General features: G+C 39.9%; 1 protein-coding gene across 9 annotated transcripts in view; it reads left to right on the top strand.

Moving 5' to 3' along the window:
- Nucleotides 1-21,856, top strand: part of DCLK2 (doublecortin like kinase 2) — a 137,726-nt gene that overhangs the window by 54,076 nt on the left and 61,794 nt on the right. For 5 of the 9 annotated variants that reach the window (XM_045019586.1, XM_045019588.1, XM_045019589.1 and 2 more), the window contains exons 3-6: nucleotides 9,383-9,485; nucleotides 13,168-13,272; nucleotides 14,825-14,875; nucleotides 18,327-18,421. In XM_045019586.1, coding sequence (XP_044875521.1) covers nucleotides 9,383-9,485; nucleotides 13,168-13,272; nucleotides 14,825-14,875; nucleotides 18,327-18,421 — 354 coding nt within the window. Of the gene's footprint in view, nucleotides 1-9,382; nucleotides 9,486-13,167; nucleotides 13,273-14,824; nucleotides 14,876-18,326; nucleotides 18,422-20,828; nucleotides 21,016-21,856 lie in introns of those variants that run through there. The other 4 variants (XM_045019587.1, XR_006579940.1, XM_045019590.1 and 1 more) reach the window with 3 other exon arrangements.

The raw sequence follows: 21,856 nt of genomic DNA on the forward strand, positions 1-21,856 counted from the left end.
TGTTTCTCAAAAATGAAGGGCGATGTAAGAGGAAGGGTAATGAACAATGCAGCGGTGTAACTGCAATGCATCTTGTTCAGAATGGAGTGGAATTGCCCAGTGGGATTGTAGACACCCATCATATTGGTTAGGGGGCGGGGGGGGGAGGATGGTCTAAATCAACACGCTGACCCCAACAGGTTATTGACATTTCTTTGCAGCAGTGCACGGAGAATGAACACTGCTTCACTGTGAGTGTTTCTGCTTCAACTGGTTGTCATTACTATTCAGTTTAAAAGACGCACACAATTCCAGTTATTACTGGGTGTGCTATACACCCAGGCTTCCTTTCTTTTGTCCCCTATGTCATATACTTCCTCTTTAGAATATTTATACCATATCCTGTTTTTTTTTGAAGCTGGCAGTGTTGAAGCTTGTTGGTATTGTTTAAAACCTGTGCAAACAGAATTTTGCTATATCCTTTCTAGCTTTGATGTTTCAATTCAGTTTGCAACTGAAGTAGAGGCTTTGTTTTCTTTTCCATAGAAGCTTTTTTCACAGTGAAGAGGAACTGCTCTCCAGTGCTTGTCTCTAAACAGTGAAGTCCTGTTGCCCTTTATTTGAGGTGGGCCAGCCATGCTGAATTGAACCAAATTGTGTTTACAGATCTGAGAGACTGCACTTTGGAAGAAGTGTGGCTCCAGAGCTGAAACGGACATAGTTTATCCACTGAGTCCCCAGCTGCAGGATGTTTATATGGTCCTACAAGTTGCTTTAGAATGCGTTCACTGGACTAAAACAGTTGATCTGTTTAAGTTTGAATCATAAATGAGATTGACTGTGGTGTCTTGTCCAAATAAAACATAAATGTATTTGAAAATTTGAATTCTAAATCGTTAGTGTAGTTTAAAACAATAAATAAAACCTTTCTAGGTGTCACAATTTCCAAGATTTATTTTTGCATGCTGCACTTTAGTGTACTGTACAGTTACTTCTGGGGTTAATTCACTATTTCAGTGCTTCTCATGCAATTTTTCTCTTGTGTGAGCTGTTTGGCAGAAAATAAATAAGGCTAAGATAAAAATTACCTTGACATTTACAATGCTGTGGAGTGGGAGATAAAATAGTGTTGCAGATTTAGATGTACAGATTTGCCAAAGGGAGGGGGGAGTGCTCATTTGGCTTCCTGCTTTGTTTGTTCAGTCGTCACTTTCTGCCTGTGATCTTTCCTTTCTTAAATCATTGAGTGTCACGTACAGAGCTACACTGGATATGTAAGTATGAGTCCTTTGAGAGATTCTGGTAAAAACATAAGAGCAGCCATACTGGGACAGGCCAATGGTCCATCCTGCCCAGTATTCCGTCTTCCGACAGTGGCCAGTGCCAGGTGCTTCAGAGGGAATGAACAGAACAGGTAATCATCAAGTGATCCATCCCCTGTCACCCATTTGCAGCTTCTGGCAAACAGGCTAGGGACACTTCAGAGCATGGTTTTAAATCACTGCCCATCCTGGCTAATAGCTATTGATGGACCTATGCTCCAGGAACTTATCTAGTTCTTTTTTGAACCCTGTTATGACACACACTGTATGTGAAGACTATAAGTGGTCATAAGTGCATTTCCTAATGAAAAAAGTCCTATAGAAATTTTTGAAGCATCCTACAGAATAGTAGAAAACTAAACCCTGCTACAGAATTCTAATAGCACACTTCAAAAAACCTTGAGAGAGGTTAAATTCTTTAGAAATCATTTTAGAAATTTCTACAAAACGTCATTATATTTCTGTAGAACCCTACTGGTCTAATTCCTATTAAAGGCTATAGGATTTTTCCCGGAGAGAGAGAGAGAGAGGGACACTGAAGTAATATCCTGTGACTAGTGATGTCACTGGATGTTTCTCTGCAGCTCTAAGTTAATCACAAAGAATAGTTATTCAGCTCCTATTTTACAGACTAAACATCATTTTCTTGATCTTCTGGAAGAAAAGGCCAAGTCCTTTTTGTGTCTCAGGTTTAGCTCTAACACTATGATGCAGTTACAAATTATATTTTCCCCTTTCCTGATGACACTGGGGGAAGGGATGTACTTAAAGGCAACAGGTTATATGTGCTGGCACTATAGCTTGATGGTTGTCATGCTGACTGAAGAAGCTTCCCTGTGGGAGGCGCAAAATTTCCTAGTTTGAATGTAAACACTTGTCAGAAATATTTATTTTGGTTAGATATTTAGGCAAATCCATTATATTTGCTTTCCTTTTCAAAACCTACACATTACAGCATGTTACGTACATCTATTAAATGACTTGAGAGGCAATAGAGTAAGTGTGTCTGAGAGCTAGAGCAGGCAGCGGATATGGAGGAGACCTTTTGTTGTTCTTCCAACTCTGCCACTGCTTAACTGATGTGTTTTGCCCAGTTCCTTGCTTTCATTTCTCTATCTGTAAAATGATGATAGAAGCTTTAGAGTGGTGGATAAGTAATGTAAGTTGTTATGCGAGTGCAAATTATTATTACCATTAATAATGTTTCCAATTTCTATTTATCCTGCATAGCATATATTACTAGTGCTAAAAGGGAGTTCTCTGTATAGTGTTATCTTTTTCATGTCCTGAGAATTTTCAGAATTTCTAGCTCATACTGTAATTAGTTCTCTCAGGGATCTGTTCAGCAAACAAGTCAGTTTTTGTTTAGTTGGCTCATGGAGCCTCTTGCAGGCTTGTTTGGTTTAGCTGTAGTTAAATTGTATTTTAAGAAAGTTAAATCTCTGGGTGCTGCTGTTGGGTCATGTCCTCTTCAATCTAGAGGAAAGCCATAGTCATACCTTTCTTGTGGTCATCTGAAAGGTGTCCCCCACTTTGAAGTGATGAAATACTGATTCGTTTTGAGCCTGCTCAGGGTAGGGATATAAATCTTGGTTAAAAAAGATAACCAGTTAAACGATTAAAATTATATTGTTTAACCATCTAACCATTAACCAAGGTAGCTCCAGCAGACCTGGCATGGCGGGGGCTGGGGCAGAAGTTGCTCCGGTTGGCCGCTGGGGCTGGGGCCTGCTCTGGGCAGCCGGCCTGCCTGACGCGGCAGAGATTGGGGTCCATGCGGCCGGTGAGGGGCTGATGGGTTAATGGTTAAGGGTAACCGGTTACATTCCTAGCTCAGGGATACCTGTGATAAAATAAGTGAAAAGGCTCTCTGAAACACTTGATAGTCTGCTTTTTTTTGTTTAAAAAAAAAAAAAAGCGTTGACTTTTCTGTAACAGGATTTCCAGCACTGGATATTTTTGCTGCTTCACACCACCATATTGACCTATTATGGGCACCAGGCTGAAAAGTCCAGTCTATAGCACACAGCCTCTAATTCACTCTGCTTTGTGGGAATGCACGTTTTGAATCGAGGCAGTACAGTAGCACAGGTCTGGTGCCGTTGTCAGCTGTTTCCTCCTGGCATATTCTCCTCAGGGAAAATGGCAGAGGCAATAGCAGAACATGCACAGGCAGTGTCTGGGCTAGGCAAATTGATTATATTTAAGCATGTAGACATGCTTTTAAAATGTAGTTAAAATGTGAACATGACCCAACCAGCTAATGCGTTAAAAGATGTTAAATCCTGTCTGAACTAGCATTTAAAACCTGTTATCTAACACATTTTAAACACTTATTTTCCTAAGCCTAGGCATGACCTGTGAGGTAGACCATCCTTGAAACCTTTAAAGTGTATGTTTAAGTCCTTTTGGTCCACATCTCAATATTATTGGTTATGATAATGAGCTCCTGTGCAGTTTTATGCGTGTCATAGAAAATACTTTATAAAAGGTCACTTCTGTAGTCACAAAGAGAATTCATCTCTCTTAATAAAATGCAGGCTATCTGCTATTGTCACAACCATACATCAGCTGGAGAAACTTTCTAAGACGACTTTCTACAAGGTCCCCAATGGAAATGTATATTCCAATTACTTGTATAAAGCCCTTGCGTGTGAACTAGAAAACAGCCAGGCCAAGACTTTCAAAACTGACTAGTGATTTGAAAACTCCAATTTTTGGCTGCCAATCTAAGATATCTTAAAAGGGGACCTGATTTTCAGACAGTGCTGATTACTCTTTAGGTGTCTCAAGTTAGGCATCCAATATGACTAATTACTTTTGAAAAAGCTATTCTTTGGACAATATTTATAACAGCCTTAATGAAAGAATTGTTACTTAACCCATGGGAGTTTTCACAGTTTGCCAGCACATCACAATTTGCTGTGACTTGCTTATGTGCAGCTCTGTTGATGCCATCTTCATTGCATTAAATGACTCCACACTGACTGATCTTCTGTTGTTATGAAAAAAAAATTTAATTGAACACTTGTTTTTCAGCGACACGCAGGTTTGCATAACAGGCATTTGCTCCCACAGCCAGACTATTATCCTAGTAACAGGTGTGCATTTAACAAATGAAATGAGCTAATCTAATCATCGTATTTTCCAGAGCCAATACCACGTTCACAGACCACATTTTGATGCTTAAATAACGTGAATAGCTGACATGCTTTTCATATTGGACTACCCACCAACACATTTCATTCAAAGGATTTTCTGCATAGTAGATGCTGAGGAAACTAGGGAAAAGTGTATCTTTTAATAAAATCTCTAGGTTGAGGAATCTCTTTCGAAACAGCAAACGGTTGAGATATAATTTAAAAAAATTTAACAATATATTTGACTTTTGGACCTTGCAGCATTTAGAGTAAACACAAACCATTTATTTGACTTATCTTTCCCTCAATAGCTCTTCTTAGTCAAAATCACCTACTTAAACTCCTTTGTATTAGAAAAGTACAAAATTTCTTCTGCAGGTGATGAGTTTATTTTAGTATTTTGGGGGGGGATGCTGTCTGGATATTATGGTGACAAGGGCCATATAAATAACTAGGTAGACAGAAAAGAAATTAGCCCAATTTTCCAGGAAAACAGGAGCATTCCAGAATTTTTATTTTAAAATATTTAGCTTTTAATTCACTATTTGATCGTTTGGACTGAACAAGTGATATGACTTTAAATTCTTGCTAAATAAATACTTTGTGTCTTTTCACACTTTTTTTAAATTTTGTAAACAAGGTAGGGTTAGACCAGCCCCTTTGATAGGGGGGAGAGGGGCAGTCATTATTCCAGAGATATGTCTCAGCCATATGCTAACACAACAGTTCTCAAACTGAGAGTCGGGACCCCCCAAAGTGGGTCATGACCACATTTTAATGGGGTTGCCAGGGCTGGCTTAGAGTTGCTGGAGCCTGCAGCCCACGAGCTTCAACTCTGGGCAGCTGGGCTAGTTTATAGGCCCCCTGCCTGGGGATGAAGCCCATGGACTTTGGCATTGCCCCTGTCTGGGGTGGTGGGGCTCAGACTTCAGTCTCCGCTTCTGGGGTTATGTAGTATTTTTTGTTGTCAGAAGGGGGTTGTGGTGCAATGAAGTTTGAGAACTGCTGTGCTAATAAATAATTGAAGCTTGTTACTTTGAATCTGTCACTGCTGGATTATAGTATTCACCCATGTAGCTGAATGAATATCTACTATACTTGCGTTTATGTATCCATGTTTGTAATTGTGTCTTGATTGTGCACCTACCAGTGAATAAAAATAATGTATATTGAAAGCAAAATTGCTGCAGTGCTTCATTCCCTTCTGTGACTTACAGTTGGAAGCCACATAGAAGAGGCAGGCATCTGCATCAGACTCTGGCTCAAGATCCATAGCTCCCTGACCAAATACACAGAGGTGGAGTCTCTCTACCTAATTCCTGCATAACCCCGCCACCAGCAGTGTAGCTGGCTTATGGTCCCATGCATGCTGCCACTGTTGCTGATCATTCCTAATCCATTCAGAGATGAGGGAATTCTGTTTTAACAAGCGTTAACCATTACAGCATTTTAAGGCCTCCTTCCCAGATAAGAAAATGGATCCCCCAACCTCTCTGATTTGTGCACAGAATGGATCTTTCCATTTAGATCTTCCACTCCAAACAAGGAAGGAGAGTGTCTTGTCTGTGTGGCACCAACACCCCTCTCCCATACACACACATTTCCCATAATCCCACAGAAGTCCCTCCACAGGGTGCAGGATCCAGATTTGGGGAGCCTGGCCCCTGGGGTGGGAGCAGGAAGATATGTGGTGTTCTTCTAGCCACCAATGGTAAATTTTAATGAAAAGTTATTGCAGCCTAGACTGCAATACTAGGAAGGAACTCAGAATAGGGGAGGAGGAATAGGGCCTCAGTGTGGATGGCAAGGTATCTGTATCTATATCTATGAGATGTGAGGTTTAGGGTGTAAACTTCTGTCCAATTGTGGGTGAGGGGCAGCTTGTACCCCCAGGCCTGAACTGAAAATTCTGAAGGTTTTTCTCGCAGCTGCTCTTTCACCCAGTGCCACTTCCATATTTTTCTATGGAGGAATGATTCCCCGCAATGGGAAGGCTTTATGTTAAAGATGGTGGTCTCCTTAAAAACATATTTTGTATCAAAAGTCTGGGCAAAGAAGCAACTTCTACCTTTTGGCATATGTATTTATTTAAAAAGATAAGAGGAAAATCAGTCCAATCTTAATAAAACTACTTTCTGAAATATTCAGTCATTGTGATTTCATGTGTCATTGCCTTTTCATTTAAACTAAAAGCATCAATATTAAGTACCGGTCAAATAGTCTCCAGTCAACGACACTAGACATTTATTGGTGTGGTGATAAAGTAAAAAATAAATAGGTTTTGTCATTTGGTGAAGGGAGTGTTATATGACTGAGCGTCATAATAGAATCAAACAAATGTTCTAGACTGCATGTTTTAGTGTACTGAGATTCTTTCTTTAAGAGCAACATACTGTTATCGCTGTTTTAGCTGCCATGACAACTGCACAGCTTGTGAATGCCTTGTTTGAATGATCTTCCAGACAGCTGAGTCATTGATATTCTGAGTGGCTTTCTACTGCAGGCACTAGAAACCCTTCCTGTACATCAGCCAATATTTACTATTATCACAGTGGCCAATATATGCAAACTTTATTGTTGGGCAGCTGGACCAGAAGGAGAAAGTCTATTCCTTAGTAACAGTAGTTTTTGAGCTCTTTATTACCAGTACAAAATTATTTTGGTCTTGCTAAATGGTTACAGCTCTCCTAGGTGTTGCAGGGTTTGTAATGTTAAAGAGGGACTTGCTCTTCCCACTTTTCCTTTCTGTGTTTGTAAATGAACATTGCTTGGAGTTTCCTTCTGTGTTTGTTTTTTAAAAGAGACCTTGTTCTCTGTCAAGCCATCCTCTCCTGATATTTGATTGTGTAATGAAGTCCTAATACTTGTATTCATAATACCATAGTCCTTTCCTTGCTAATAGATTGTGTTGCAATTAGTGCAATGATTTTATGTCCTGACTTCGGGATCAGGGTGAAGCTAAGCTGTGAAGGGTATCGGGAGACACTTCTTAAAGTGTTGAATTAATAACAGCATAAGGAATACAGAAAAATACTAGCCATGTAAACTTCATTTTGTATAAACATTTGCTCTTAAATCTGTTTTAAAGGCTTTCCCCCCACCACTGTAATACTTAAGGTTGCTCAGGATAGACCTAACTCAACTCACATTTAAGGCAGTGATTCCATTGATTTCAGTGGGAGCAGAGACAGACCAATGCTGAACGCATCTGAAAATCCCTTCCTATATTTTCACTTGTTTACTAGATTTGATTATTTACCTCTGACATTAGGATTCAGGATGTGAGTGAAAGGACAGTATTTAAAATGCACGGTAGCAACTTCTACAGTCCCAGTGACACACAACTATATAATGATTATAAGATTATTAAAGAGAATACTCTCACGTGGAGTTGCTCCCCACTATAGATAATGGTTCAGATCCTTCCCCCATTGAAATCAACAGGATCTTTACTTTGATAGAAACAGAATTAGACCTAAGGCGCCTGCATCTGCAGAAGAGCCTGTTGTCCTGTACCTACTTTGAGTGCAAGAAATACACGTGGACAAAGTCCTTTTTCTTTCCCTCTGCTTATCAGGATCTGAAAGGGGCACTGCCTGGATACATATTGCCATTTTCAATGCAATGGGCCATAGCTGAAGATTTGGCAATATTTACTTTACGGGCACACATACTATTTAGTTTTTTTTCTACTCTGTGCCTCTATTATTGTACTTTACAGAATGTTTTGAAATACAGTTTATTTAATACAACACCTTCCACACAAACAGTATTTGTTTTTGTGTGGGATTTTTCATACTAAATTGCATTGTTTAACAAGTAGCTATTTATCTGAAATCTGAACAAGGAATAAAGTGTTTAGTACGAATACTGCTGAGAAATCTTAACTCCCTCAATACCTGTCTATAACACTTTGTTCTTCTAGTCAGTGCTTTTCATCCATAAATATCACACTGCTGATATTGAATTTTTTTAAGTACAAAGTTTCACTCAGTCTAACTTGTATTTATGATTTGCATATTATTGTACTAGTGAATAGATTTTACTAAAAAGGAAACAATTTTTAATTTGTTATAACTATTTGATAAAAACATACTTTAATAATATTTTATATTATTAAAATGCCACTCTGAAAACAAACAGAAATGTAGGGATACTTTGGTTATAATGGAAATAATAATGTGAGTAATTTTGGAAGAAGGATTTTCCTGTATAGAATTAATTTGGAAATTTTAATATAAATGTCAACTTTGACACTTCAATAATGTCTTGTAGTCATTTCCATCAAAGCCATAAATATTTACACCCAATTATAAATGATTATATGTATGCTAGTGTCAGTGAAGGTTACTTGTTTAAAAATGGCGTAGTATTTTACATTTTTGACATTTGAAGTTTTCTGGCTTGTTTACTTTAAGAATGACTCTCTCCAGCAGTGGTTGTCAACTTTTCCAGACTACTGTACTCCTTTCAGGAGTCGGTTTTGTCTTGTGTATGCCCAAGTTTCAGCTCATTTAAAAATTACTTGCTTACAAAATCGGACATAAAAATACAAAAGTGTCACAGCACGCTATTACTGAAAAATTTCTTACTTTCTCATTTTGTCCGTATGAAATTTTAGTTTGTACTGACTTCGCTAAGTGCTTTTTATGTAGCCTGTTGTGAAACTAGGCAAATATCTAGATGAGTAGATGTACCTCCTGGAAGACCTCTGTGTACCTCCAGGGGGACACATACCTCTAGCTGAAAACCACTGCTCTATAGTACTTGAAAACTGGTAAGTGTCTGTCACTGTGGAAAAAAAAATATGATACCCAGTGTTGTAGTGAGTCACAGAGCTGTGAAAAGAAAGCACAAATTTGTTGGGTTTTGTTGGCTGTCTAGCTATTGACTTCATCTTGGAAATATTTTGCACACTTTCTTACTTATTTTGGCTTTTAGATTACCTGCTTGCAAGACTTTTTTGGAGATGATGATGTTTTCATTGCCTGCGGACCTGAGAAATATCGTTATGCTCAAGATGACTTTGTACTGGATCATAGTGGTAAGACTGTACTTTAAACCTTTTGAAATGTTCAATTCTCCTTGAACTCCCTCTTTTTTTCCCCTTCCTGATTCAGAAGTGTTTTTGGAGAACCTTATTGAAATAATTTTTCCTACCAAACATGTTTCTCTAATAAAATAATTTTCCAAACAATAGTTTAGCACCAGTCCATTTGTCAGAGTGTGTTTTGTAAACCTGGTTTATTATTCATGGGCAATGGACCTTGTACTTAAAAGGAAATGGTGAATGGCAGTGAACTTTGAAAAGGGTGCTTTTAATCTGCTCCAAGGGCCTGATCACTGAAGTCAATAAGAATATTTCCACTGACTTTGATGGGTTCTAACTTGGTCCCCATGTTCCTGTTTTGAGTGTTTGTGGGGTTTTTTTTAAATCACATCTGTAGCTGCTGTTTGCAGACCTACAAGAATTATCCCATTCATTCCAAAATGTCTATTAAAAACCTGCTGCTTAGCCAGTTTATATGAACAGAACTGATTTATTATTTTATTGTAAACTCATAGAGAAGAATGAACTTGTGCCCTCATGCTTTCTTTACATCAGTTTATACCATGGCTCTGTATTAGCTGCTAGAAAGTTGTTTTCCAATAAAGAGAGAAATCCTATAATGTAAATTCAAAGGTAATTTTAGAATTTCTGCAAAGATTATTCAATTTGGAATCTCAAGTAATGTGAAATTATTTATGCTGAAATTTGAGGCAGATTTACACTATTTATTGCACAGTTTCTCTCACCAGCACATCTCATTATGCATCTTTAATATTAGAAATATTTCAAGTCTCATGGAAATGCCGTTATCAGCTCTAGGAGAGTACTGTAGCCAGATCCTGTGTCAGGCTGGCAAAGCTTAGTTTCTAATTATTTTTTCTCCTTCTTGTTGAGTGATCTGCCTCCTTGGTTCTTCCAGTGTGTCGACACTGGTTCAGCTACTGAACCAAATAACCCTCCCTTGAATGAAAATACTTATGATGAGAGGATGCTTGGCATTGGTCTCCTTATGAAATGCCCACAGATCATTCAGGGAGTGTTTTAGGCTGTGTGGGGAAAAAAAACTTTTTCCCTCTCTCTCTCAATTTGTTTTTTCTATAAACACCTGAATTATTTTTGACAAAAATGAAAATGTTGTTGTTGCGGGGAAAAAATTGCAACCAATTCTAATCTGGTGGCCTTCCTCATCAGCTCTGCTCCCAGACCTATGTGAGACTGAGCAGCCTGCACTGGTAATACAAAAAGCCTGAAGACGATGTCAAGATCTAAAAGGGTTTCCTCATCCCCACCCCCCAACTATTAGTCTTACTTTATCTCAGTTTCATCTAATGTATTAATTCTATTTCTCCTTGCTTTCCATTTCTATTTCTCCCTCTCCCCTGAATCCATTAGGACTTGTCTGGGCTTGGATTTGGGAAGTATTAGCTAACGTGTATTAACAGCCTAGTGTAGACAGGGCTGCATGCCTTTAGCGTGAATCGAACAGGTCGAGCTTGAAGCTTTAATTTCACATAGGCCTGAGAGGAGAGCTGACATGTTAACTAATATCTTCCAAATCATAGTCTAGACGAGGCCATAGTTTACCTTCCAGTCCCAGTCCGTCAGTTCTCCCTCTCCCGAGTACCTCTGGGCTATCTGAGTTGGGCTCTTTGCTTAGAAGCTGCAGTAACTCTGGGGGTCTCAATGGAAGAGAAGGGTAGCTCAAGGTCAGCAATAGCACTGAAGAGTCTGGCGTGCGGGCTCGGGGGGCAGTCACTAATCCTATCCACTATTGGTAGCTGGTCAAATGCTGGAGACTCGGCAGGAGTCTGATGTAGACGGGTCGGACTCACCCCTGCGGCGCCTCCTGCTGGTGACTCTGGGAATTAGCTCTTTTCCAGCCCTGGAGTGCCCTCTGTAGGCTGGTGATCCACCTGTCCTCAGGCCCCCGTGCCCCTCCCTGGACCCGGTGCCCTTTTACATGGGGGTGCTGCCCCCTGGCAGTAACCCCTTTCTGCTCTGGGCTTCCCCTTTCTGTCTCAGGGAACCCCCACCCTCTATCCCCACCTTGCCTCAGTATTGGCTACTGCCAGTCATTGTCTAGCCCCACACTCTGGGGCAGACTGCAGTATCAGCCTACTCATCACAGGCAAGGTGGTTTGGACCTGCTGCCTTGGCCTACCCCCTGGTCTGCCCTCTGCAAGCCTCAGTACCTGTTGGCCCACTGCTAGGCCGCAGCCTGGGGCTTTCCAAGCTGAAGCTCCCCAGCTCCTCAGCCTTTCCCCAGCCCTGCTTCACTCAGGTATCCTATCTCAGCTCCTAAGCAGCCAGGCCCATCTCCCTCTAGCAACAGAGAGAGACTGTCCTGGGCTTCTCTGGCTCTTATAAGGCCCTTGGCTCAGTTTGGGGCGTGGCCCCAGCTGCAGCCACTTCCCCGATCAGCCCAGCCTAGAGCAGCAGCTCTCAAGCCCTGCCAGGCTACTTTTAAACCCCTCACACTGAGAATAGACCCAAAAGCTGGAGGTTAGTGGTCCGGTGTTAGAACTAAATGGCTGTGTCTCCCTTGAAGCAAGTGGTGGAAAGAGTATAGGGATCCTAGTCTAAGCCCCGCCGCCCTTGCCTGGAGCATGTAAAGGGAAGCAGCTGAAGTCATGGAGAGGCTCTGTGAATTAGATGGGTAGGGACAATCTTAACTGGTTTGGAGAGAAGTAGAATAGCCTGAGGATGGTAAAATGGGGGCACAGAGAAATGAAGAGGGCAGGAAGGTTTGAATTGATTTGGTAATACAGGAGGAAGGTTGTTTGACATTAGCAGGGTTGAATTTGTTTCATGGGGATTTGAATCATTTTGTATTGATTTTTATAAATTGATCCAGTGGCATGTGTGAATTCATTTGTTGGTGGGTTGGGTTGAATTGATGGTGTTGGTGGGAAATGGGGAGGAAAATTGGTCTAATTGAGAGAGATGGTGAAAGTTTAGTAACGGGTGTTAACTGCAGGAATGAAAAACTTCCCAAGAAGGCAATGTGTTTGTGAATATTGGTTCCTTTCGTCTTTGGCTTTCCTTTATTAATAGATGTATGTGATAGGTGGGAGGGAGAAGATAACTTTATTGGCTCTGCCCTTTGGTGCCCGCAGGCATTTCTCACTTCCTCTGAAAATTGGTAGGAATGGCACTGCACTTCTGGCAAAAATAACCCAACTGTCTTAGAGTTAGGCTAAAATGAAATTGGCTTGAAGAGGCAGAAGGTGCAGGTTTCAGTCCAGTTAACAAGATTTCCAGTGTGTCAACATGTGCTCCAGCATGTGTGATGCTGCATTATATAGAACTGTCATTACAAACTACAGAGGTTGGTGAGGCATCAGAAGAACCTGTGTACCACTTCATCCACTTCACTGTCTCACATTTGTCTAAATACAAATTTGAATTGTACTATGAATCCAACTTCCAGGCATGGAGAAGTACCGCATTCAGGATAAATATTTCAGTATTTGGCCAGCTCAAAACAGAATTTATTCAGTATGTGGGTTAAAGTTTTTTTGGATTCTTCTATTTATTAGTTTTATTTAATTTGGCAGAAATGTTTGGAAAATGTCAGTTTGTTTTGTGGGCAATAAACAGCTACCGTAGGTGGTCTGATTTTAGAATTGAATCCATACACTTAAATATTTTCCAAACTCCATCCATTTCCTTCCAGAATGTCGTGTTATGAAGTCGTCATATTCCCGTTCACCTGGTACACCAAGACAATCTGGATCCAAAAGCCCAGGACCCTCACGTCGAAGCAAGTCACCTGCTTCAGGTACAATTATAAGGAAATAGCTGAATATTCAGAGCATATGAAACTTGTAAGTTGTTAAATGGACTAAAGATTTCCATCTTTTTATAAAGTGGAAATGTCATGTATTTTCATGATGAAGAACCTGAAATGCCAAGTTATGCCACATAGATTTTATACACTGAAATGCATTTATTCTGCACCCTGCAAAGAAAGAGATTCTTTTTCATTACAAGCCAAAAAGGTTTGAATTTGTGAATGTTTACAGTTGCTTGTGCTAATTGTACATTTAAGGATAAATTTTCAGTATGGGATTGGATTTGCTGAAAACCCCTATTAACTGAAATGGGATCGTCTGGTTAAATCCTCATTCATTACATTATATACCCTTCTGTGTTTTGAATTTAGGGTTTTTCCCCTTTCATATATTGAACACTGTCAAAATGTAGCAGTTTGCTTCTTTGAGCTGTTGTAAGTTGCCCTGTGAAATTGCATAAACACCTTTTCTTCTCATACTTCCTGTCATTTTATAGTAATGTCCAAATTGTCTCTTCACCTGCTGCTAGTCTGACTGAATAGCACATTTCCAAGCATTGGGTATTTTTACTTGAAAATGAGAAAAATGGGAAAAATTTTGCTTTTCCTTTTTACCTCCCAAGTTATTGTGATTTTCCCGCATCTCCACCCCAAAATACAGCAAAACTCAAATGGTTTTTCTCTCCACTGGGGAAAAGTGACACTGACATTGAGCCATTAAATATTAAAATATATAGTGCCATGTTCTGATTGTGGTTATATGTGCAGCTCCTGTGTGCGTATCAAAGCCAGAATATGACCCTATTTTATTATTTTCAAATCAATATTTACTGCCTTGCTAGAGTGATTTTCATTGTCCTTTTGTGTCTTTGTGTCACAAGTAAAAGTAGGATTTTTTTTTTTAGTTTCAGAGAATAACTGTAATCATAAGAAAAGAAAGGGCAGTACATAAAAGGCTGATTTCACAACTGATATACACATACATCATGCAAGCCTGTCAACTTCATTGGGATTGTATGGGGTGTAACTCTTCAATTAATTTAGTTCAAAATGTAGTGATTAGTACTAATATTTTCATTTTATGATTTATTTATACTCTAGTAAAGCTCAGAATGTGCTAAATAATGTCCACATACCCAAGTAGACAGGTCATGCACCAAAGTTTTTTCAGTCTAAAACTTTATTCTGCTCAAACTTTTACATGAAAACAAAGAGTAAAAATTTCAAAAGTGCTTAAGTGGTTGAGGTGCCAAATGTCCTGTTTTCAAAAGTGACTGAGGAGCCTCAGTCCTATTGAATGTTTTTAATGGGACTCTAGGCTCTGAAATCATGATTTGGACTTGGACACCTTGATCACTTAGGTGATCTGAGGATTTTACCCCAAATCGTTTGGTATTTATGCTTATACTTACCATACTTTCTCTTTCAGTTTTTGGTGGTGGTTGTTGCTTGTGCATTTATCTTTCTTCCTTTATGTGCGTATGCTCAGTAACTTCTCTCCTTAATGTCTTTCTCCTTTGTGTCAAATGAATGAGTGCAGTAAAGAGGGGTGGCCACTACTCCAGTGCTTATTCTACAGCAAAATCCCCAGGTGAGCCATTATTATTATGGCTTTATCTCATCATCGTGCCTCTTACCTTTCCATTTACCCTTCTCTCCATTTCCATGAATGTATTAAAGTTTGCCACACACATTTTGTGCTCTGGAAAACCAAAGCATGTTGGATCTATCCTACTTGTTACTGTAGGTCTTTGAGTGGGCAAGAGATTGAGAGTGTGAGTGATTCTTGTAACTGCCAGACATCTGCAGACAGTGCAGTAAAATTAGATTTATTAAGGTATAATTTGACTACATCTAGAGAAGCAGCCTTCCAAGCCATGAATGTATTTAGTCATTCTAGAGTGTATGATGATGAGAAATTTTAACCAACACCACCAGACAAGATTAGCTGGAGCTGAGACTGAGAATTGCTGAAAATGTAGCTAAATTCAGAATAATGTGGGACTGATTTGCTACTAACTTACACCAGAACAAGTCAGGCCCTATATGTTTTCCAACTTTTTGTGAAGCAAATTAAATAAATATAGTTTTTCTTGGATCTCTGCCGTTTAAGTCCTAGATCTACAATCTGACAATGTCTTTATGTGGAAAAATGGGTCAGCTGTGTCCTAAAAAAACAAAACAAAAAAAACCCAACCACCTCCATCCATTTCCCACGTAAATATATGTATTCTTAATTGGCAAGTGGCTTACAATATTGGACCACACTGGAAATTCAAATTTAAAAAATCTTTTATATACTAATGAATTGTGGCATTGCATATTCCATTTAAGGAACTGGGGAAAAGGAAATGTATTTATTTGTATTATAACTCATACTCAAAATGTGCGTGCTGCTGCCACACATCATACAGAAAGACATAAACCCTGCTCCTAAAGTGCCTACAAATGGAGAACTGATTTAGAAAGGAAAAGCTTTGTGTACACGCACAACAATCAGCAGCAACAAACAAGTTAGAAATACATAAAACAATGACTGACTCTTTTTATTGAGAATGTCAAAGGAAGGTATTGCAGTTTCAATTGGCAGCTGCTTTCCCCCTTTTCTTAAAGTCTGTCCATGTGACATCTCCACTTCTTGGGAGCTGAGGGGGCTCAGCCTATCCCAGGATTGGGCCCTACGGATCTGTTCTCACTACAGTAACAACTATGTTGTAGCACTCATCCAGAGTGGTTGCAGAAAACATGGTTGAGATCTATCCGCAGGTCAGTCTCTTCTTGTGTTGTCTCCAGCACAATACTGTGTAGCTACTAAACATCTCTGGGCACCTATCCTACACTGCCTCTGCAAGGGATTAGAGTCGGGGGAGAGCAGCATGCAGAACAATGCCAGCAGCCCAAGAAGCAGTGTATTCTGGGATGTCTTACTTCACAGGTTGCTGGGAGGAAGGAAAACCAGTTAGCCAAACCATTGCACAGACCTGGTTAAGGGTCCTTTCCACACCTAACCTGAGTTTTATGAATGAGTTAGAGGGAGACAACCATGTCCCGGCCTAGGCCTCTGACAGTCGCAACATACGGTCAGCTGTCACAGTGACTAAGTGTTTACCATGTTGTGCATGTAATGGTTGAGAGACAAATATGGTACTAACTGGTTACAAACCTAGGTAAAAGTTATCACATAGGCAGGGCTACCCAAACATACTAAGACTGGCACAAGATTGTGAGCTTCCTATGAACGATGTAAAAAAGTGACAATTTCTGCTCCTATAGCACTACTTAGCTGATTTCAGGCAGAATTCTCTAGACAACCTTCTTTTATGTTCACAGGCTGGGTTTTTTTTGTTTTTGTTTTACTGGTTAGAATTTTAAAATTGAAGTTCTGATATGGCTTTCCAGGAAGTACAATATAAAATAATAACTAACACTTAAGCCTTTTCATGCAATTTATGAAGTTAAGGAAGCTTTATTATCCCCATTTTACTGAAGGGATGTCTGAGTAACCGAGAGAGAGGAGATCTTCCCAAGAGCCTAAGGGACATTCAGTGGGACTTGTGCTCCATGTAGATGTTTTTGAAAATCTTCAGAATGACTTGTCCGGGGTCATAAGGTGCTCGGTCCTACTCTCGTTAAAGCCAATGGTAAAACTTTCATTGATGTTAGCAATGTAGGATCAACCCCTTAGTGATTCGATAGCAGAGCCAAGAATAGAACTGGGATGGTCATCAGATTCCAGGAAGACTGATCCCCTAGATAAATGGTGCTTAATCTTTAACCTAGCATCATGCACATCAGGGAGGATCATTTGTTAAGACTGTGGAGCTGCTGTGTAGTCATAGTAACCACTGAGATCACAACTGTTCAAGCATTACAAAATAAAGTAGAGCTGTGTAGGAAGACTCCTCGGTTCCAAGAGAAGTTCAGTATTGTATGTTGGTTGGCATTTGCACAGCAAAAAAACAATGGTGGTGCTTAAGAGTAGTGCATAGCCCACTAGAGAAATTCTTCACACATCTGAAAAAGTGTAGGTGGTTACTTGTGTTTCCATGGAAACAAAATGTCTTGTTGGCAGGTTCTTGTTTTTCTTAAAGGAGAAACTTCCTCCCACTGTGAAGTGGTGTTCTTTGGGGTTTTTTTGCTCTTTAGTTTCCTGATCAGTTTTTCCTCTCTTCGGGCAAACAAGGATTGGATGCAGAAGCAATACAGTGCATCATTTAATAGAGACTCCTTTGGTCAATCTTATGAATGACACTGATTTAACCCTTTTTTGGAAGAATGTAGGACTGAGCTAACTGCCCCTTAAGCCAATAGGAGTACAGTGGAGGCTTTATTAGGCCCTGAATAATTAAAGGGGTTAAAATGGGTAGGTTCTTGACATCAGGGGTTGTGGGGAGGAAGAATTTTTCTGTCCTCTGAGAATTTTTTCATTGATGCTTATAGTAACTTCTTGAAAGTTCAAAATTGAAATGTTAATTTTTTTGAAAATGTTTTCTACACACAATGCTGTATTATTAAGGGTTCAGTTGAGAACCTATAGTCTAGTACAGTTTGGTCCCCAAAACACACACACTTTATTTTAAATGAAAACACAAATCACCTATAAAGTATTAAGTTGACTTTGCAAATGGGGAAGAGGAAAAGGGAGGTCAAATTTTGGCAAACTGAATTGTATCTCTTTAATATTTTGTTATGATATTGCAATAAATTATGCAACTTAAAGACCCAATCCTCCTATCTTTGTGTACCCAAACCTCCCACTGGCAACAGGCAGACTGGCTCTCATGAAACTGGAATAGAAATGCAGTGTTTTGCATGTGCAAAGGATGCAGAAAATTTCCGGCCAATGGGAGTTTAACTGAGCAAAGGATACAGTATTGGACTTTATGATTCTTTCTGAGATGTTGGGGTTGGGCCTGTTTAGTCTTTATGTGAGTAAACTCAAATAATACCTCAGAGAGGCACATTATATTGCAACAGGCATTTGCATTTTTATCTTTTAATAATTGTTTCTTCCTCTTGGTTGCCTTTGTTGCTCTGGACAGTCAATGGAACACCCAGCAGCCAGATATCCACTCCAAAATCTACCAAGTCCTCCAGCTCTTCACCAACCAGCCCGGGGAGCTTTCGTGGACTCAAGGTAGGTATTGCACAGCTGGGTCTTTTGCAGCAGAAACTGAAACTTTCATGCTAATAACCAACCCCTTACTAATGGAACAAAGTTCTAGGTGGTGCTCAAGAATACAAATCAAAAGTACGTACATACCTACAAGAAATCAAAAACCAATTCTAGTCCATAAGCCATTCTTGCTGGTTTAATTATTGATTTAAGTTAGTTGGCAGATTTGGGGTGAGATTCTGTGATGTGCCTTTCTAAGAGGTGCAGCACACAACTCTGAGTCTGTTGCGGGAGAGGGGGTGTGCTGGTGGCTTTGAGCCATCTCTTTGCCTACATCTCTGGGCACCTATCCTACACTGCCTCTGCAAGGGATTAGAGTCGGGGGAGAGCAGCATGCAGAACAATGCCAGCAGCCCAAGGAGCAGTGTATTCTGGGATGTCTTAATTCACAGGTTGCTGGGAGGAAGGAAAACCAGTTAGCCAAACCATTGCACAGACCTGGTTAAGGGTCCTTTCCACACCTATCCTGAGTTTTATGAATGAGTTAGAGGGAGACAACCATGTCCCGGCCTAGGCCACCCTTCCCATGTAACTTAGAAAGCCTAAAGCTCCGGTAACCACCCAGGGCTACTCTATGGGCTGCAACACTGCAAGCTGCTGCCCCACCCCTGGCAAGCACCTCTCGCCCCTGGCAAACTCTTCCTGCCCCTTACATTAGGGCTTATTAGGGGATTCTCTGAGAGCAGCCTTACAGCTGTCAGGCTTCCACAGTGCCTGCACCAAGAGAATCCTCCCCTAGTGAAACCATGGCTTTCCCTGTACCAGGGCTCTGGCCCCGTTACCTTATCTGTGGGGCTAGAATGGTGGTGAGACTTTTGCTACCTGTGTTTTGTAGGAGAATTTTCTAGTGAATACATACATTGCAGCATTTCTCCAAGTGCACTAGAGGATTCACTCCCTGATCATTCTAAGTTGCAGTTCCCGTTGTTGAACATAATGGTTGTAAAGAGGATGCACAATTTCATCAAACATAATTGTCTCAATTTAGAGACCACAGAAAGGACAGATCACAATTAGAGTGGTACTCAGGTTTGGGTTTTTTGACATACTAATTATTATTGAATCTTTGTCTATTTCGACTGCATATTGCACTGATTTCTGGCAGGCTTCCCCGGTGAGCCTGCTAGAAAGGAATTTTGATTGACATGATAAGTTCCAGTATATTCTTAAATTACTTGGTTCTTGGTAGTAATTTTGTGCTTCTCTTGCACTGAGGCCACAGTGCTGAGCTATACTAGTTCGTCTTCGCACACGGGCTTAGATTGATCTCTTGTTATGCACTCTGTCTTGAAAAAATGACGTGTAGGAGCAATAGCAGTTTTTACTTGTGAAAATGTGAACTGAGTATCTTAAATCAGAATTTGGCTCAAAAAATCTCCAGTATTGTATCCTGAAGTTGCTTATGGTATAAAACGCCATTATTGGTGGAATTGAGGGTATCTTATTTACAAGATTTTTTGGCTCCTACATTTTAACAATTTCTTCTGCTTTATCTCATTTACCTCAATGAAATTACTAATGTAGAATTATAAATAATTACTATTCTGATTGCTTTTAATAGAGATAATTTCTGATAGTAACAAGCTATTTTTAATCAAGTGGAAAGTCCTCTCTCCCTTTCACTGTCAGTTTCACTCAAGTAGCTTCTGCAGTAATTTTCCATTTTTGAATTCAGTCGATACTTGGTACTAATGGATTTTCATGTCAAATAAGCCATGCATGCATCATCAGAGTTGGAAAATGGCAAAAACAAACTAATCATCCAAAAAACATAAAGTACCTACTGAAGTAGTAGCTACCTCTCATTTTTCCCACTGGTATGCAGCTATTCCGAAGTAGACTCCAGCTGTGTTCTGGTCACTAGAGAGATGGGTATGCTTAGCTGGTTCATCTTGGGGTCAATGCCAAAAGGAGTTAATGCATTCTGTCACACTTGTTTCTGTTTCTGGGATACATTCCCAACACTCATCTGTTTCTGGGAAGTATTCCAACAAGCATGAATGAGGGTCAAAGAATTGACATAAAAATAGTAACAGGAATATTGTAACACATTTATACCTGTGCTTTTTAGGGGGCCATTATATTTGTGGTGTTTGGTTTGACCTGTCCATCTATGAAAAAGAAAAATTCAATTTTATTATTTTGTAGGGCCTTTGCAGTCCTTGCCTTATCCCACTGATTATGTCCCCTGTTGCACACTGTGTTCTTACATGCACAGGCTGGCTTCCTGCACTTGTATAAAGCTGCAAGGAATCGCTGTCCAGGAAGTGACAGGTTTCAGAGTGGTAGCCGTGTTCGTTGTTTTTGCTGATACAGACTAGGAGTCCTTGTGACACCTTAATAATAAATACATTTGTTAATCTCTAAGGTGCCAGAAGGACTCCTCGCTGTTTTTGTCCAGGAAGTGACATGACTGCAGCTGGGAAAAAATGTAGATGTTGAAACCATGGCAGAACATTTATCACGTTGAAGGCACAAGATGATATGCAGAGGGTTGGTTTGTTTGAACAGTTAATGTTTTGGCTGCTGATTTCATTGTAGATGTGTATTAATATGTAGAATATTAACAGACAATTAAGAAGGTATTTTAAAAATTGCTGGTGGTTTTATGTGTGTGCACGTGCAACAATTCATGCAGTCAAGTATCAGAGGGGTAGCCGTGTTAGTCTGGTTCTGTAAAAGCAGCAAAGAATCCTGTGGCACCTTATAGACTAACAGACGTTTTGCAGCATGAGCTTTCGTGGGTGAATACCCACTTCTTCGGATGTCTTGCATCCGAAGAAGTGGGTATTCACCCACGAAAGCTCATGCTGCAAAACGTCTGTTAGTCTATAAGGTGCCACAGGATTCTTTGCTGCTTTTACAATTCATGCAGTAGCTCTCAGGAATTCAAAGGGCAGGGCTCTATGACACTTCCTTTCTTGTTTGTTTTTTTTAAGGTTTTTAAAAAAACAGACCCAAATGCTCATTCTGCTCCACAGTTTAAAAAAAAAGAGAAGTTATGGTTACTTATGAATGTTATACTGCTGATTGAGCTCCCCTTTTCAATGGCAATTGATATTCTGTATAGAAAATAAACTGTCATTTCTTTGATTAAAGTGGATAACAATTCTGGTAACAGTTTCTAGTGTTGCATAATCATTGGAGACAATTATGATGAGGTCTTTTTGTCTGGAAGAAGAGAACAAATCAGGGTTGATTTTCAACTTATTGAAATGATCATGCAGGAATAGCAGCTGCAAACACAATACCCTTGCAACACCAATATCTTCTCGATCTCCAGAGCAAAGTATATGGCAAATTAAGTACATTGCGTATTTCACCACAGGATTGAAGCTGGATAATAAATGCTAAAGACCAGGGCAGAGCTTAAGTGATAATTCCAGGCATCAGGGT

Source organism: Mauremys mutica, chromosome 5, assembly GCF_020497125.1.
Source record: "Mauremys mutica isolate MM-2020 ecotype Southern chromosome 5, ASM2049712v1, whole genome shotgun sequence".
Lineage (NCBI taxonomy): Eukaryota > Metazoa > Chordata > Testudines > Geoemydidae > Mauremys > Mauremys mutica.